Source organism: Convolutriloba macropyga, unplaced genomic scaffold (genome assembly GCF_964194025.1).
Source record: "Convolutriloba macropyga unplaced genomic scaffold, txConMacr16.3 SCAFFOLD_1485, whole genome shotgun sequence".
Classification (NCBI taxonomy): domain Eukaryota; kingdom Metazoa; phylum Xenacoelomorpha; order Acoela; family Convolutidae; genus Convolutriloba; species Convolutriloba macropyga.
The window spans coordinates 6238-24371 of NW_027450461.1; the positions used below are offsets into that span (position 1 = coordinate 6238).

Here is an 18134-nt window from a genome sequence, read left to right on the forward strand (position 1 = left end):
AAATAAAAACTAAAAAAATGAATGATGCGTTTTGTATATATATTGAGGTAATTTTTCAGAAAACCGGCCAAATTTTAATTCCAACAGACTCCTATAGAAAAAAAAGTACCACCAGCTCAAAAATTGGAATTTCGGACTGTCCAAAAATTGTGAAAGTAGATGTTAGGTCTCCAATTTTTGTATATGTAAACCAAATTGTCAAAAAAGCGTTTTAGGAGCAGTTTTTTTTTGTTTTTAAAAAGTCTGAAATTCAGAAAATTTGGCAAAATTGTTAACCAAAGACACTATAAAAAGCAGTTGACAATCTACTATTACCTTAAAAGTAAAACCAATCAGATTGTTTTCAACGATTTTTACAAATATTTGCAATATTGACCAAAAACTTGGCCAAAAATTGGAAAATGTAAATAAAAACAACGCAATTCCCTGTCTTATTCACAAAGCTCTAAACCGCGATATTTCACTGTCATAAAGCAAAACCTAAAAATCTTTTTAATTCAATATTCTTTACTGGACGGGATTTCTAATGATGCCACACGCAACTCTGTATGATGAATATATCGATCGTTCAAAATTGACTGAACAAAAAATCCATTTGAGTGTACAGTACCTCCCCAGGTGGGTCAGAACAATAAAGAGGTAGAAAATCTACCGATGATAATCTGTGTAGAAAATTACATTTCGTGCTTACTGTCCAACTTCATACACTAGCTTGTCTTAAGACATCGCTTCATGGTTACTGTTTAAAAAACTTGTTTCAATTTTTGTCACTTAATATTTTGTCTCTATCCAAGTCAGTTTAAAAAAGCTCAAAACGAGTACAGATTGTAAACAACTATATCCGTTTCATGCAGAGCAAAATTTACCTTTGGTTTAACTTCAACCGTTAGCAAAAAACATAATTATGATATGATTTTAGGATACCCATAGTTCAACTTCACCTTTTAAACAAAAAAAAACAATTATAATATGATTTTAGGATAAACTGCCAGCCCTGTTCCACCTGACAGTGACGTGGATGTGTATGCTAAACTCTTGTATGAACTCTCTCATCTACGGAGTCATGAACAAACCCTTCAGGTGTGGGTACAAAAAGATTGCCTGCTTCTGGAACAAGAAACTCCTTCACAACACGTCCTCAACCTGAACAACCACCAAAACATACATGATCATTTTTATATAGAATGACGGATTTTATATAGAATGACGGATCTATAGGTTGTATAACTTCATGGATAACTTGGCGATTTAGTTTTAACCAGCGCGAAACTATAAATAACTGACAGGTAAACAGAATAGAAAATAAAGTACAAAGAATCTGACTGTTTGGAAGTATACAGAATAGATAAAATATGGGTTAATTGTAGATGATCTATCAGATAGAATGAATTTAGAATAAAGCACCGTATATTTTTTTCACAAGGAGAGTAAATGGCTGAGCTATATTATTTTCCAAGTCTTTTGGAATTTTTACCCTAGTAAAATCTTACTTTCAACATGTTTGGGATTTGTGTTTATATTACAATTTTCGGTTCGTACCTTGTAGTAATTTCAGATAGAAAATTTGTTAGCTCGAATTCACTCCATGCTTTTCTTTTGTACATTATCTCGTACCAAATTCCAAATTATATCAGTACTTTGCAACCATAAACACAATTCATAATAAGTACTGAATAATACAGGTGCTAATGTCATTTTTTTGACTCACCATAAGACTTTGGTTTAGCTTATTTTGGGAGAAAATTATTGTTTATGGCGATGGAACCTCTGACCTAAATTTCTATCCCTATTCATTTAAGCCTCGATCCCGCAGAAGTATACTAGCTTTCATTGTTATCAATAAAAAAAATCAACGTCTTAAATAACGACCGTTCTCAAGCAACAAAATAAAACTCTCAACTTTCGGGAAATAGGGTTACATGACAATTTACCCAATGCCATTATACCCAATGCCAAAATACCCAATGCTATTATAACCAATTCACATTGATGTTTTCGTTCCATAATCCGATTACTAATTAGCAGAAAATAGCTCTTACACGTTTGATTTAACAAGCAGATAATTTAATCCCATGTTCGGTTGTAATAGTTTCATATAAAGTCCCACAGGCCGCTGAGGCATGGCCATGGCCATTAAGTGTGTTGAAACATACGGGTAATAGCGACTGCTAATTTGTTGTCGGATTATTAAACGAAAATATCAAAATACATTGGGCATAATGGCATTGGGTATATTGGTATAGACAAAAAATATATTACATGGAAAACACGCTTAAATTCCAATAACTAATTTTATTTTTTGGCGTTCATTACGGAAGTTGCTGAACACATTACTTATTAACAACCAAACAACGCTTGAATTATAATTTAATTTGTACCAAACTGAGCTTACAAGCACAATTAGAGCTTCTAAACTAAAAACGGATCTATTCTGCCCCCCCCCAGCTTAGTGAGCATAAATCTTTTATGAAATCCAGGCGCACGTGCTATATTCTTACATTGTTAAGTTCTATAAAACAACATATAATTTGTAACTGGGGGTCTTCAAAAACACTGGGGGGGGGGGGGGGGGGGGGCGAAACAGAATTGATCCTTAAAGACTTGTCCTTTCGAAATAATTTTTTTTGTTTCCTTTAGATGTCTTCGATACCATATTTTTGTAAGCAAGGTAATTCATTATCAGACACTTTTTCGCTACTAAGCAGTTGATGAAAAGTAACTCAGTAATGCACGCGAATGTCAAGAATGGTCGGTAGAAAAAGTATTCTCATACTTTCTATCAAAAAGTGAGAAGTCATAAAAGATGAATATTGAAGGAAATCCGCCCGTCCTATTTAAAATGATATATAACGTTCTTGCAATAAGTTCCTAAGTGATTTTTTTTGTTTTTGAGAAAAGAGGGAGACACAATTTACGATTCACGCTCATTTGAATGCCTTTACTAGGAAATTTATCAAATGACCAGCCTCTTACACTTTCTTAGCTTTCAACAATTTCGATGTTGACAAAAAAGTTTTAACAAACTTTGCCGTAGTACTTCATCTCCAAAAGTGAAGAGATGAGAATGTTTTCGTTTAAATATTGACTGAGGACGGATTCTGTGGTGGGAAAAGAACAAAGTACATTTTACAAATTTCGTATAATGTCCTATAATGAAATGAATCCACGAAATGTAATTTTAGAGATCAGATCATAAATCAATACTATGCTTTTTCTGAGCGCAGGACAACACTTTTATCATATAGCCAAATACCAAAAATTTTGCATTAGATTCTTTTTTTTTCAAATTGACAGGTAAAATTTTTTGATAAACAGTCGCTTAGAATTTGCAATTCAGATATAAAATATACATTCTATTTTTCCTGCAGATTATTTGACATCGGATTCAAATGGCCGATTTTTCGGATGTAGCCAGTGTTTCTTTCAAATGGACCAAATTTAAATCGGTGGATGAGATACCGTTTAAACATTATTTTAAATTTTGTTTCAGTTTTTGGTTGGTTTCCTTATTTCAAGATGAAGTTTATTCCTTTTCAGATTATTGATCCGACCCCACTTGTGGGGGGAGGAACTACATGCTCAAATGTTTTTTAGTTCAGACAATTTTGGCCGATCGATATATGGTTTCGTAGAGAAATGTGAGTGGTATTATTATAAAGCTCGTCCAGCGTAGAATTCACAACTAAAAAGATTTTTTCGAATTTCAGTTTTTTCGAGGAGTTATCGAGGATTGAAGTTTTGTGTGAATATGGGATTTTTGGAATGATTTTGTTCCCTGTTAGTGTAATTTTTCTTCAAATTTAGATTATTTATAAAAATATCAATTAAAAACTACATTTCAAGCCACCAAATGAATCTATTTTGAGTTTGTAATAGAGGAAAAGCGTTAAAAAAGACTAGTTCTGGTCTCCTAGGGAAGTGCACTATTAAAAAATCGAATTCTATTTGAGAGCTCTTTTGTTTAGAATAATAATCAAATTTATTTTGTTTTCTTAAGTCACCTAGGGACTAGTCACTTTTCATATCAAAGTTCCGTTAATGACAACCTGATTTTCGGTCTAATGAAGCCCAATGAACAGAATTTTCGTTTTCGCTCAAGTTTTTCGTAATTTAATTGAAATTTTGATTTTCTTTTTGAGTTTTACTAAATTTTTGGAGTCCTATGGCTTAGACTCGTTGACTAAAAGTGCATTTCGTAGGGGCATTTATTGAACATATCTAGAGCTTTCAATGGACAATTTAAAACTTAAATTCTGGTTAAAGGTTTTATCTTCTAACTGTTTGTAATATGACTTCAATGCCACAAGATTTCAAAATTAAAAAAAGAATTTTTGGATATTTTCGTTTTATTGCTTCCTCTTGAAATCTTATCGCATTACCCTGATATTGATATCTTACATTTGGTTAAAGAAGACTTTCTAGGGGTCATTGATAAAGTTTTAGAGAAAAGCTTATGGTTTAAGAAATATTTCGTTAAAAGCTAATGATTTGTAAGACTATATATAAAATTATTTGCTGTAAGAAATGATTTTTTTTTTGAATTTCGCCTCATTATTTCTTCTTTTAGTCAACTTTTTACTTAGTATCATTAGGGGAAATCCTATTTGCTGTGTAGCTGGGAAAAAGTAAATCTGTGTAGTTAGGGTTTTGTCTTATTGTAATTTGAAGTTGTTACAAGGTGCCTTTAAATTTACATGTAGAGTTTTTGCCGTGATTTTTTTTGTTTTGTTTTGTTGTTGTTGTTTTTTTCTCGTAGTTTTTTAAATCGCAGATCTCGTTGTAATGAAGCAGGGCATTTTTTATTTCAATTTTTTGTTTGGTTGTAGAACAATTTTTTTAAACTCAAGCATTTTTTTTTGGTTAGCTCTTTGTCAAAAATGTAAGTCAAAAGACAGCTAAGTCCAAAAAGTAGATTAGCGCGGGTCGGAACATCATGTGCGAACGCACATTAACGAGCCTCCTTGTTTTGTTGTAGATTATTCTTGCCTGCTTTTAACAAGATAATTTGTTCTGTTCTGCAATTTTTTCTCAACAAAAAATTTAAAATTTATTTCTGTACGAAATACAAAGCCTGAAAAACACTAATTTTTAACTTCGACACACTCATTTGATTAGTCAGCAATTCTGATGGTAAAATGTCAGATTTCATCGTAAGATCTCTTATGTTTCAAAGTAAATGTTCAGGAATCACGATCTAAAAAGCAGGTTTATCTGATAAGATCTCTGACCAACTCACGTGAACATTCTAATCAGAGAAAGCTTATGTTTTAAGCTTGTTAGATCTGACGCGACCGTATCTGAACAACCGTCGATTAGCACCAAACACCAAAGGCAATCTGAATCCCTTAAAAATTTGATGATAAAAAAACTGACGTTGATTTTTGAGCGGACTCAGAGACGGTGGAATGTTGCATAGTCTCCTTTTGTATATCATTTTGTTATGCAGCTATTTAGAACCATTGTTAATAACCGAGTTTGGCGAAATTCTGGTCACAATCGCAAACGAAAAGTAACGCGTTTTTTTTCAATAGGCCTTCAAGGAGTGCCGACGGTTATCTTGAGTGGACTTACTTTTTTTTAGTTTATCTCAAAAATCATCGCAAGTTCACCTTGTTTAACAGAGTTGACAGGGTTGATCGAAAGCAGGGCTTGGACAAAAAAATAAATTCACAAAATTGTAAAACTATCTAAATTCGACTAAAATCAGATCACGCAAAACAAGTAAAGCATTTTGTTTTCGCTTTCGGTTCAGAGTCATATTTCAAGGTCAAAATACTCGCTCGCTCATTATTTTCATATTCTCTCATTAGCAAACATAGTCTGTTCACAACTTGATCAACGTTTGTTCCATCGTGAGCTGAAATTTGATAAACTTCCATATTTGCATGTTTAGCTGCCATCTTCTGGGCTTCGTGGAAATCAACTGATTTATCGACATTGTTGATTAAAGCATCGTTTTTGTTAGCGCATAGCATGATAGGAACCTCTCTTTTGTCGGTGGACCATTCGATTTGGTCAATCCATAAGTGAATGTCTTTGAAAGACCTGATATCGGTACAGTCGTACACCAGAATTATGCCGTCTGCCCTTCTAAAGTAGCTTCGAGATATAGATCTGTATTGCTCGGTTCCAGCAGTGTCAAAGAACTGAAGGTTCACTGTTAGATAGTTGTCAATCAGAACAGTTTTCTCAAAGAAGTCGCAGCCTGAAATGAGATTGCGACTGTTAGTAATAGAGTTTCTATTAGATTTGTTTGTTCCTATTCTTCATAAAATTAGGATTTTTATCTATATACTTTTTATCTATATACTTTTTATCTATATATTTTTATCTATAAGTTTTTCCGCCATTTCTGTCATACAGCTATCTTTGCATAAAGAAAAGCACGAAAAATTTTTTTAAACTTAAAAGCGGTTCAATTTTTCAAAAAAGTTAGAAAATAAATCAATGTTTAAAAAATTCTTGCCAAAAATATGATCAGCAAGCGGATTTTTTCTGTTATAGCCCCCCCAAGCTTTTTTGCACCACCAGTTGTACATGTTGAGGCATATTGATCAACAACATTACTTTGCATATAATTTTACGAGCAATTTGTCGATAAATTTTTGACAGAAGAAATGACATATCCGCCCTTTATAACATTTAGAACAAACTTTTCTCTTCTAGGCAAAAATGAGTTAGAATTTTTTAGTCTTAAAACCAGGTAAAAAAAACAATCTGAGGTGATCGGATCATGAACATCAGTCAATTTAGATTATTCCGCTCAACCACAAATTTTGTGCAAGCCCTTCTTATGCATTTCAGGGCTGCACAATATTTGAGATTACTATAATCAACCCAATTGGATTTTGGGCTTTTTCGCAGTTGCTATCTCCTTCATTTAGGTGCTGCTATATTTTTGGACATGGTTGACAAAACGTCGCTGCTCATTTGGTGAAAAAAATCAGTTGATCAAATCCATATGATTGGTTGAGATTAACTCCAGAAAAAAGAGGCTAGGAGCGATTTAAATAGAAGCACCGTTGCCTCCCGGGCCGAGGATTTTCCCAAAAATAACGGGGGAAAAGAGTGTAAAGAGTGTAAAATTTAAAAAAAAATTACATCCATATTTTCCCGCTTAATTAACGGTGGAAGAGTGTAATTACAAGAGCGTAATTATAAAAAATAAAGGTGGAAGGAGGTAGTGAGGATCGATCCCTCGACCTTCCCAATGTCCAAAATGCATTTTTTGGTTTTTTGCATTTTGGCATTTTTGGTTATAATGGTAATTCTATAAGAGTGTAATTTTTTTATCAGTCCACCAAACTCTTTGCAAAGAGTGTAATGCAAAGAGTGTATAAAGAGTGGAGAAAAAGTGTAAATACAGTGTAATTTTTAAAATTACACTCTTATATCTTCTCCCCGATAAATAGGAGTTGAATTTGCATTACACTCTAATCCCAGCTAATTAGGGGGGGGGGGGGCGGGGGTGAAACCTCGGCCCGGGCTTTCATGAACTGCAACAACAAATGCTGATTACGACTTTCTAGCGAATGTCATTAGCAGTCCCAGCGATCGGAAACACATTTCGTGCGACAGGGACATCAATTTGCCCCATTTTTCTCAAGATTATCAAAAGGAATTCAACGACATCTACTACAAGTGGTACAAAAAGTAAGCACCTTTCAAAACTGAATTAGACTGTAAAACTAATCTTGAACATTTTGCTATCAATCTTCCATATTTTGATATATCGAGAAGTGGCGAACATAGTAACTTAAGTTAAAACTTCGATATATAAAAAAAATTTTCTTACCTGATGTTTGGTGAAGTGAAAATGAATAATGGCTTCTAATTTGAACCGAATCGGCGATTCAAATTTGTTCATGCAACAAGTTTATCAGTGTACATAGACCATAAATCTGTGTGATAAATTCGACCTTCCCACCACCAGATATGATCAGAAACTAACTCTCCGACCCTCCCAGAAGATATAAATGACATGTTCTCAGGTAGGGAGAACAATGTGTTAAGTGCAAAAAACTGCACTAGTACCTGCCATATACGACAAGGGGAAGAACTTGTTCACAACTAAGGTGTAAATTAACCCATATCAGTTTATCTATATCTAGACGCATCTGTAAAATTTCATACTGATACGGACTATACATACCTGTGGAATTTTGTACATTTAGGCCATTTTGAATTCAATTATTAAATAAAAAAATTCTTGTTACTCGTGCTCGAGACCACGACAATGGTGCCCAGACCACCAAACGACCGACAATCTTTGGATCTGCAGAATGCTGAATCTTTTACTGCGTGGATCTTGTCTTTTGTGGCGAAATGTCGCGCAGAGAAGAAAGAAGATAAAGTCAACACCGAAGGTACGATTGTGAACCTACTGGTAAAAAACTTCTTTCTTAGTAAATGCGGCCATGACGCATTTCTTAAACTTAGGAGCCTTATGAGCCATAAAAAAATTGTAAGACACTCCTTTTAAAGAGATAAGACAAGCTATTCAAAACTTTATTTCCCCTAAAGAGAGAGTAGAAACGGCAGAAAGGGCTAAATTTCTGTCCGTTTTCCAAGGCGTTGGAGAAACGGACAATAATTTTCTAGCGCGCCTCAGAGAAGAAGCACAATATTGTGACTTCGCAAAACTAAAAACAGTGAACAACCCTGAGGAAGAGATGGTAAAAATTAAATTTATCTCAGGTTTTAAGAGACCGTGAGGCCAAGTTAAGACTATTAGACGGCATTAAAACTAAGCCAACGATGTCTCTGTCTGAAATGACAAAAATTTACAGTTCAAAAGTCAAGCAAAGATTTTTGCGAGTTCCTCAACAGGTAATAGACCATTTGTAAAAAAAGAACAAGTAGGATAAAACTTCAAAAAGCCCTTCAGAAAACGTAGTGAAAAGTTCACTGGTAATAAAGCAATGGTATCTTGTGTAATAGATGTGGAGGTAAACCACACAGTAGCAAGCCGTGTCCGGCCATGAACAAGAAATGTAACACCGGTGAAAAGGTGGGGCACTTTTCAAAAACGTGCAGAATTAAAACCCAGCCTAAGTCAGGTAAGTCTGACCACCACAACAATTTCTGCGAGGAAGAGGTTGAGTTGTCTGGTCAAACATCATCCGAAATGGAGATTTGAATTTACTATACACGGTAAAAAGTGCTTAACATGTCGGTGACATGGAAGTACATTACAGTGAAAGACCAGAAAAAAATGCAAGTTGATACCGGTGCTGCCAGCACCGTGATATCATCTTTAATCCGGACTGAGCTTGGTAAACCTCAGTTAAATGGGAAAATCAGACGTCTTGAGGCCTATAACGGTCATCAACTGATGCTTCTGGGATCACTAACATGTGATGTTGAGTGGAACGGAAGCAAGTATAGGCAACAACAACAACTAGCAGTTGTTCAATCCGACAAAAAATTGGGCTTTTTGGGAGAGACATACTACCCCAAGAAGTCATCAATGCAGTGAGTGATGAACGACTACCTGCAGTCAAAGGACACAATGCGCATGTGAAACTCATACCGGGATCACAGCCAATTTTCTTCAAAGCCAGAAAGATACCGCTACCTCTCCCAGACAGGGTCAAAGAGAAGCTTGATACAATGGTACGACAGGGCTTCCTGGAGCCAGTATAACCTGGTGGGGTCACAAATACATCACTTGGAGTGTGGCAGCGGAAAAAAAATGGAGCTCTGAGACTATGGTGGACCTGAAAGTTCACATCAATGGCAAAGTTATGGATGAGGACTATCCATTCCCAGACATGGAGACCATTTTCGATAATCTCCATGGGGCCTCTTACTTTGAAAAAACTGACTTGTCGGACGCATACTATCAAATTTGAGCTGGACGAGAATGGAAAAGAAATATACACAATCAACACATCGCAAGGATTGTTCAAGATGTGCAGGCTTCCTCAAGGCCTAAAGAACTCTTCATCAATCTTCCAGAATTGCATTGAGTCAACTCTCAAAGGAATCAGGAGTTTGGTCATCTTCCAAGACAACATCCTGATATATGGAACAACAAATGATCAATTCGTGAAACGAATGCTTGCTACGTGAAAAAATATTTTACCATCAATGAGAAGAAATCCAACTCAAAAAACAAGTTTCAAGCGTAAGTTTTCTTGGCTACTCTGTTTCCAAAGAAGGAGTAGCACCCGATGCTAAACAAGTTGAGAAAATCAAAAATGCAAAACCTCCATCAAATTTGAAACAACTCGAGTCCTTTATCGGGTTAGCAAGTTTTTATGGTCGAAAGATACAAGATTTCGCAACAAAAATGCTACCTCTAAGCAAAATTCTAAAAGAAGAATTCAGATGGGAAAAAGAAGAGCAAAGTGCTTTAGAAAACGTCAAAAACGAGTTATGTGCAAACCCTCTTGCACAGCCTTACAGCTTGACGAAGGAAGCACTGCGACAACAGACGCCTCAGGGAAAGCTATAGGCGGGGTACTCTCACAGGTAGGACAACATGTGATCTACGTCTCTAGGAAATTGTCACAAGCCAAACAAAATGGCTCCAATATTGAGCGAAAGGCACTTGCAATTGTCTTTGTGGTCACAAGATTGAAACAATTCCTACTCGAAAGAAGGTTCACTCTACAGACTGAGGTTCACAAACCTCTCAAGTATCTATTCGCTCCAGACGAAGAAATTCCGAAAACAGCATCAGCAAGAATTACGAGATGGGCGATAGCGCTGATAGGATTTGACTTCAAAATAAAATATACACCCTGAGAACAGATCTCCCACGCTGATGCCTTTAGCAGGCTAGACTTTGACGACGACGATGACAATGATCGAGTCTGCTTTGCTCTTGACAAAATCTACTTCGGCCAATCCGACATGGTGACCCAGTCAGTCATGAAAACTGAGCTTGGATCGAACCGACTCGTTCAAGATGTCATCAAACGAATAAAAAGCGGCATCTGGAAGCAGTGGTCAGAAGCAGAAAAAGGATTTGAACAACAGAAAGACGCCTTGACCATGCACAATGGAACCATCCTTCGAGGAGTTGTGCCTTTCGTTCAACCCAAACTAAGACCCATGGTGATGACCAAAGCTCATGAGACTCACCCAGGCAAAAATACAACTGAAACAGCAGTTCGAATGATGGATTTGTGCCCCGGCATCAGTCAAGATGTTCTTCGATATGTTAGTAGATGTAAGGAATGCCAAGAAAACAAGCCTATCCTGGGGAAAATAGTATCCACTTGGCCGGAGGCTGAAGTTTGGAAAAGACTCCACATGGACTGTGGCTACGCTAAGGATCAATGTAATATCTTAGTGATAGTATAGGCAACAACAACTAGCAGTTGTTCAATCCGACAAAAAAATTAGGCTTTTTGGGAGAGACATACTACCCCAAGAAGTCATCAATGCAGTGAGTGATGAACGACTACCTGCAGTCAAAGGACACAATGCGCATGTGAAACTCATACCGGGATCACAGCCAATTTTCTTCAAAGCCAGAAAGATACCGCTACCTCTCCAAGACAGGGTCAAAGAGTAGCTTGATACAATGGTACGACAGGGCTTCCTGGAGCCAGTATAACCTGGTGGGGTCACAAATACATCACTTGGAGTGTGGCAGCGGAAGAAAAATGGAGCTCTGAGACTATGGTGGACCTGAAAGTTCACATCAATGGCAAAGTTATGGATGAGGACTATCCATTCCCAGACATGGAGACATTTTCCATAATCTCAACTGAAACAGCAGTTCGAATGATGGATTTGTGCCCCGGCATCAGTCAAGATGTACTTCGATATGTTAGTAGATGTAAGGAATGCCAAGAAAACAAGCCTAGCCTGGGGAAAACAGTATCCATTTGGACGGAGGCTGAAGTATGGGAAAGGCTCCACATGGACTGTGGCTACGCTAGGGATCAAGGTAATATCTTAGTGATAGTAGACACGGGATCAAAATGGATAGACGCCTTCTCTGCGGGAAATAGAACCTCACAAACAGTGAAGGTGCACTTGAGTCATATCTTTGCAAGATTTGGCATACGAAGAATATTAGTATCAGACAATCGTCCTGAGTTTGTGAGCAGTGACCTAAGGCAATGGTGTGGATCACTGGGGATTAAAAAGAGGGAATCTCCCATCTACCATCCAAGAGCACATGGGATTGCTGAACGAGCAGTCCAAACAGTGAAACGGGCTTTTCAAGCCTGGAGTCTTTGATGACACATCGGAACACTTCCAAGACGCGGGGCAAAACTCTTGTAGAACTGCTACTGGGTCGTAAAGTAGGGCTTCCAGCAGTCACTGATTTTTATTTGTGTGAACGAGTCCTTTTCAAACCGACGAACAGTTCATCAACGGTTCCACCTACTTTCATTATCCGTAAATGAATAAACACTTCGTTCATTCAGCCGGATAATTCAAACAATACAGTGCTTGTTAGTGACAACCAAATTGCACGGCTGGAACCTGACGACATCAAGACTGAATCTACTGACTCACAGTCTGAGAGCAGTAGGGACAACAAAGACCTGGCATCACCCAACTCTACTGAAGAAACTTTAGTAGTTGAAGGGTAACAACCATCAGTGCCCACGAGAACTTCAAGCACAAAAACACAACCAGAAAGATTTGGAAAAATTATTCCTACAAACTTGCTTTAAAAGGAGGGAGGATGTGATATATCGAGAAGTGGCGAACTTAGCAACTTAAGTTAAAATTTCGATATATAGAGAAAACCATCTCACCTGATGTTTGGTGAAGTTAAATTGAAGAATGGCTTCTAATTTGAACCGAATCGTCGATTCAAATTTGTTCATGCCACAAGTTTATCAGCGTACATCAACCATAAATTTGTGTGATAGATTCGACCTTCCCACCACCAGATATGATCAGAAACTAACTCTCCGACCCTCCCAGAAGATATATATGACATGTTCTCAGGTAGGGAGAACAATGTGTTAAGTGCAAAAAACTGCACTAGTAGTTGCCATATACGACAAGGGGAAAAACTTGTTCACAACTAAGGTGTAAATTAACCCATATCAGTTTATCTATATCTAGACGGATCTATAAATTTTCAAACTGATACGGACTATAAATACATGTGAAATTTTGTACATTTAAGTCATTTTGAATTCAATTATTAAAATAATACAATTCTTGTTACTCGTGCTCGAGACCACGACACATATTACTTATTTTATTGTTCTGCACTCTGTCGTAGGATCGAAACTCTGAACAGTGCGTGTTTTCTTTGACACTAATTATTTTTTAAACTGTCGAAAAAAATGTAACAAGGAGTAAAAACTGTTACACCATATTCATAACAAGGTTATTTTAACTAATTTTCCACCAAAACAAAACATATTTAGATGAATTTTATAGGAACTCGAGGCATTTGAAAGGAAATTTAATAGAGGATGTTTACTTTTCTGTTGATTTATTGGTTATAAATATTCAGAGGAAAACAAACCGGTGATTAGTAAAACAAACACATTTAGTGCTAGTTTGGTTCATAGAGCCAATTTATAAGCGAGCGAAAACCATTAATTATTTGATTAAAATTAACTGAACTGCAAAACAAAAACTCCTTTTTCATTTATTTCAAGAAAAGTTTCTGAAAACTTTGAAAGATGCGATTTAATTTACCTAATTTCAAACTTAGTTGTGTTCAAAAATGATCCTTCGAGTTGATCCAATACATCTTTCATTACTTCTGACATCCTTACCTTCTTTATTAGTTTCGATTATGTTAATTTTTCCAAAAATTTGTGAATAAAACGTGACAATGATTATCTGGAGTTGACACATTTAAAAGACTTATACAGAGTTTTGAAATACTGTCATATTTTGATAGAAACAAATTCCCGCTAATTGATGAGCTTTTCCAGGAAACTTTTGTTTTGTTTGCTAAGTTTGTCTCTGAAGATCTTACATAATAACCACATTGCGTTATTGCTTAAGTTAATTACCTATGGTAACTCTGGGTTTCATTTGGGCGTTATGTCCATTGCAAATCCTGAAGAGCAGACTGGTTTTTCCCACGTTAGTGTTGCCAGCCACTGCAACCCTGTATGTCCTGTTATCAGGTAATGTCGCTAACAGGTTGCGCCTCTTCCCAACATTTGCGTGACTATGATCGAAAGTCTCATCCAATTCAGATTCCAAATCTGAGTTGCAAGTGTAATTCTGGTCAAGAGTGGATTCGGAAAGTAGATCTTCACCGTCGCTAACGTGGCAGCAGTCATCACTGTGTTCTGTGTCAACCAAAGCTTGGTCTGGATAATCAACAGTTTCATTGATAGACCTGCTGATTTGGCATTCATTGATGATTCTGTCTTCGGAAGGAGATTCAATGTGGCCAGGAACTAAAAAATATCGATCAAGTTCGCAAAAATGAACGCAGGTTGAGTTTACTCGGAGTTTGTTTGTAACTCCGCCGTAGCCGGTCCACAGCTCGGGTGAGAAAGGAGGGAAACACCACCAGAAAATACAGGAAAATCTTAAAAGTTAGTTTTTTCAATCAACTTGAGATAATTTTCCGACATAATGTTATAACATGATCCTAAAAGCTGCGCTCAAAAGAATAATCTCGTTAATAATCAGAGTTTAGCTCGTTAATGATGAGAATTTATCTCGTTAATTAACAGAATTAAGCTCGTTACTGATCAGACTTTAGGCAGACTTTGACTAGGAAGCTCGTTCATGTAGGTGGACTTTAATGTGGCGCTCGTCCAAGTAATCAAATACGCAATTTACCCCCTGTGCGTTTTTAATTGTCTGATCATTAACGCACACATCGACGGGCGCAGAGAAAATCACCATTGCTTAGAATAAGAACAAAGAAAAACATTCAATCAGCCAATAAGCCTCCTAGCCAATAAGCCAATAAACTCAATGAAAATAAACCGTCCCTTTTTTTTTCTTTGATTGATAAAAAGTAGGGCTTCGTGCTGGTCGTACAAAAAAGCGACAATGTAATTTTCTCGTCAAAGATGTTTGATAATATGACTAGAATGAGTTAATAGGTTTCTTCCCGGAAATCGAAAAACTCGCACTTTTTAACCTCGCCCTGGTCACAAAATCCTTTGAAAACGTTCCACAATTTTGAGAACGAATTATTTTTCTATGAACAGTGAAAACAACCAAATATTTTGTGTGCAATTCCAATTCAATTTAAAAAAGTTGAAGGGAAAATAAACTTCTGAGATACTATAAGTATTAAATCCTCGTTTCACTGCTGAAAATTTATTATTATTCGGCACTTATTTACTAGGGAGCGAGGGTTCAGGATGCATATCACTGAAACACTTTGCACTTAAACTGTATTATAATTTTAAAGTTTTTCAAAAAAAATTTTTCCTAATAAAATACATTCTACTGATTTGGAAATAAATTGAAAGCGGTCAGACGGCAACAAAAAAGAACAGAACAATTTTAAGATTAAGCTTTGATGCTTGAAAAATAATTTTTGAAATGAGCATCTTTTCAAAAGAGATTATAGGAATAGAAATGATTGTTTCTAGATATCTGTAACTGCAAAATTGTCGTAGTGTAAACAGAGAAAGCAAAACGGTGAAACTACTTCCATATATTGAAAACTTTATGAACAACAATCACTTAGTTGGAAAAAGAGCTTTAAGTTGTCTTCTAAAAACTATAGCTATCGAATAAAATCTGTTCCAGATGTACAGCTTTCTTCAACACAAGGCGAGTAATGTTAAAAAAATCATTCGAATGTGTAGATCTTAATACTGTGGCAGATCTGTCAGCAACGGAGAGTGTTAAGCATGTTTTCATAATATTGTATTATAATACACTCAATTGTACACTCTTCTAAGTGTTGAACAAAAAAAATCATCAAAACAATCAAAAAGAAGAAATTTAAGTTTTGTGACCAAACCTAAATGCTTTCCTTTAATTTTTCAACACAATGCTTGCTAACCAATGTTAGAGAAGGACGAGTCTTATGTAAACTGACACAGTTGAAAACAAGAAATAAAAAAGATACAAAAACAGAAATCAAGAAATTTGTTGTGCTAGGTATTGAATAAAAAACAAAGAAGTAAATTTTCATGTAAAACTAAAGGAAAAAGTTCCAATTGATAGGTCATTTTCAAAATTAGTAAGAGGTTAAAGGTTTAATTTTCTCTCATTTTATGGTTTGGTCAAATCATGTGCTCTAATTGTTTAATGTTTTGGTCTTCTAAATGAAGATTTATCGAAAAAATTTCCCATGTTTAAATTATATGAAAATGTAACACTGTAGCACGTTCCTGTTTTTTCTGCAATTGATTTCTCCATGTGAATATAAAAGTTAGATGGATTGACAAATGAAGCATCAAAGAGCTTGATTTTTATCTAGTTGGCTTTAGCTGTCTATGATTAGTGAACCAAAAAATCGACTTTTTAGCAATTTTACGCAGCAGTCATGGCGGAAAGTAAGGTGTGAGAAAAAAAATATGTCAGAATGTTTTCGATCGTCTCTTCAAATAAGATTTAACACCGAATTCGGTTGACCTCTCTGATGTGAAATGCATATAATAATTTCTGGGAATTTCCCTAAAGTAATTCACAAAAATCAATAACGCTATCTTCAAAGTCCCAATTTAAAAAATATAAGCACCAAAAGGAGTCTAAGAAATAAACGCCCACGAAAAAACCTCGCATAATTTTAGATAGGATATAAACCCCCACGGAAAAAAAACACATAATTTTTAATAGGAAATAAACCACCATTTTAAATTGGAATTTTTGTCGTGGTAATTTGTTCGGTTGCGATAGTTTCATATCGAAAAGCCCGTGAGACATGACCGAGCGCGCTAAATGGGCAGCTCGTTGAAAATCAACTGGGGATTTATTTCCGTCGGGGCTATTTCCTATCTAAAATTAAGTGGATTTTTTTCGTGGGGTTTTTTTTTCGGAACCACACCAAATGCTAATAAATTAACATAGTCAAACATCACTCATCATAGTTAACAGACATAACTGTCAGTATCCCTTTTCATCAATATTTCTTATTTTCAGGTTATGCTAGAGTGCCTCTTTTGAAATAGTTCCCGTATGGGATACAACATCCAGTTTATTTTTTAAGGAATTGAAATTTTAACTAATAGTGCTAAGGTTAACTTTAGCATAGTCCGATAACTATATCCATCAACATTGGCAGCTCTGTTCATTAACTAGACGCTATTTCAAACTCACATCGTTTTGGGTGACTTCAATCAAACTTAGAAGCTAAATATCATTGTTTAGCTCCCTTCTTTTAGGCGAGTCTAAACTGGGGACGAAGTATTCTCAATTGGTGAGGAGAAAAAGCTTCCAATTTATTGTACAATTATGTTTCGAAAGATTTCAGAAGTATATCTGATTAAATTAATGTTCAACCTACAACTATAACAGCAAGAATTAAAGCCCAAAACCCATTGGGGATCTTTCAATTCAGCGATGCTTTAAAGTTCTATCGTGTTCGGGTTAATTTCCTCAAAAAGCTTTTGTCTGTGTACCTGTGGTTGTAGCCTCCAACATGTTTTGCTCGTTTCTATGGAAGCGATCATCTGTCTGTGACGAATTGTGTAGAAACAGAAGATGATGAGCCATGGCTGTTTTCCTACGACGAGGAACAGTTCCAAGGGAAAACATTCTAGAAAATTCTTCTTGTGAATAACCCTCTGTAATGTTATCTGCTCGCCTCTTTTGAAAAAGTTTGGTGTTTCTCGGCAGCGTGGAATATTTCAAATCGTTGTGATCGAATTTATAAGACATTTGAGTTTTGTTTTTGTTTTGTTTTGAGTCAAACGATAGTTGTTCAACTATCTTGTCAGTATTGCTTCTTGCCTCGCATTTTTCAGTCAGCTGTAACTCTTTTTTGGTACGAAGTTCTTGATTTTGGTCAAGGTGAGAACTTGTTTGAAGTCGGTTAATGGTGCTTGAATCTGATTGGCTCGTTCTGTTTATACTGTTAGGGTTGAGGTATATGTCAAGAGGGTCACTTTTGCCTTCTGAACAGTCTTGTTTCCAATAGATTTGATCACTTTTACGGCGTCGAGATGATTTTCGTTGACTCAACAGGGCAGCTTGAGAGTGATTGGTCTGAAAAGTTTTATAAAAAATATTTACAAAAAAATATTGAAGTATAATGTTTTTAGATA

General features: G+C 35.9%; 1 protein-coding gene across 1 annotated transcript in view; it reads right to left on the bottom strand.

Moving 5' to 3' along the window:
• Positions 1–5708: 5708 nt before the first annotated feature.
• LOC142355920 (uncharacterized) overlaps positions 5709–18134 on the bottom strand; it is a 29559-nt gene continuing 17133 nt past the window's right edge. Inside the window, exons 5-7 of the mRNA XM_075407934.1 lie at positions 17490–18075; positions 13956–14351; positions 5709–6205 (exon numbers count right to left, since the gene is read on the bottom strand). Of these exons, the coding sequence (XP_075264049.1) occupies positions 5709–6205; positions 13956–14351; positions 17490–18075 (1479 nt within the window). The remainder of the gene's footprint in view (positions 6206–13955; positions 14352–17489; positions 18076–18134) is intronic.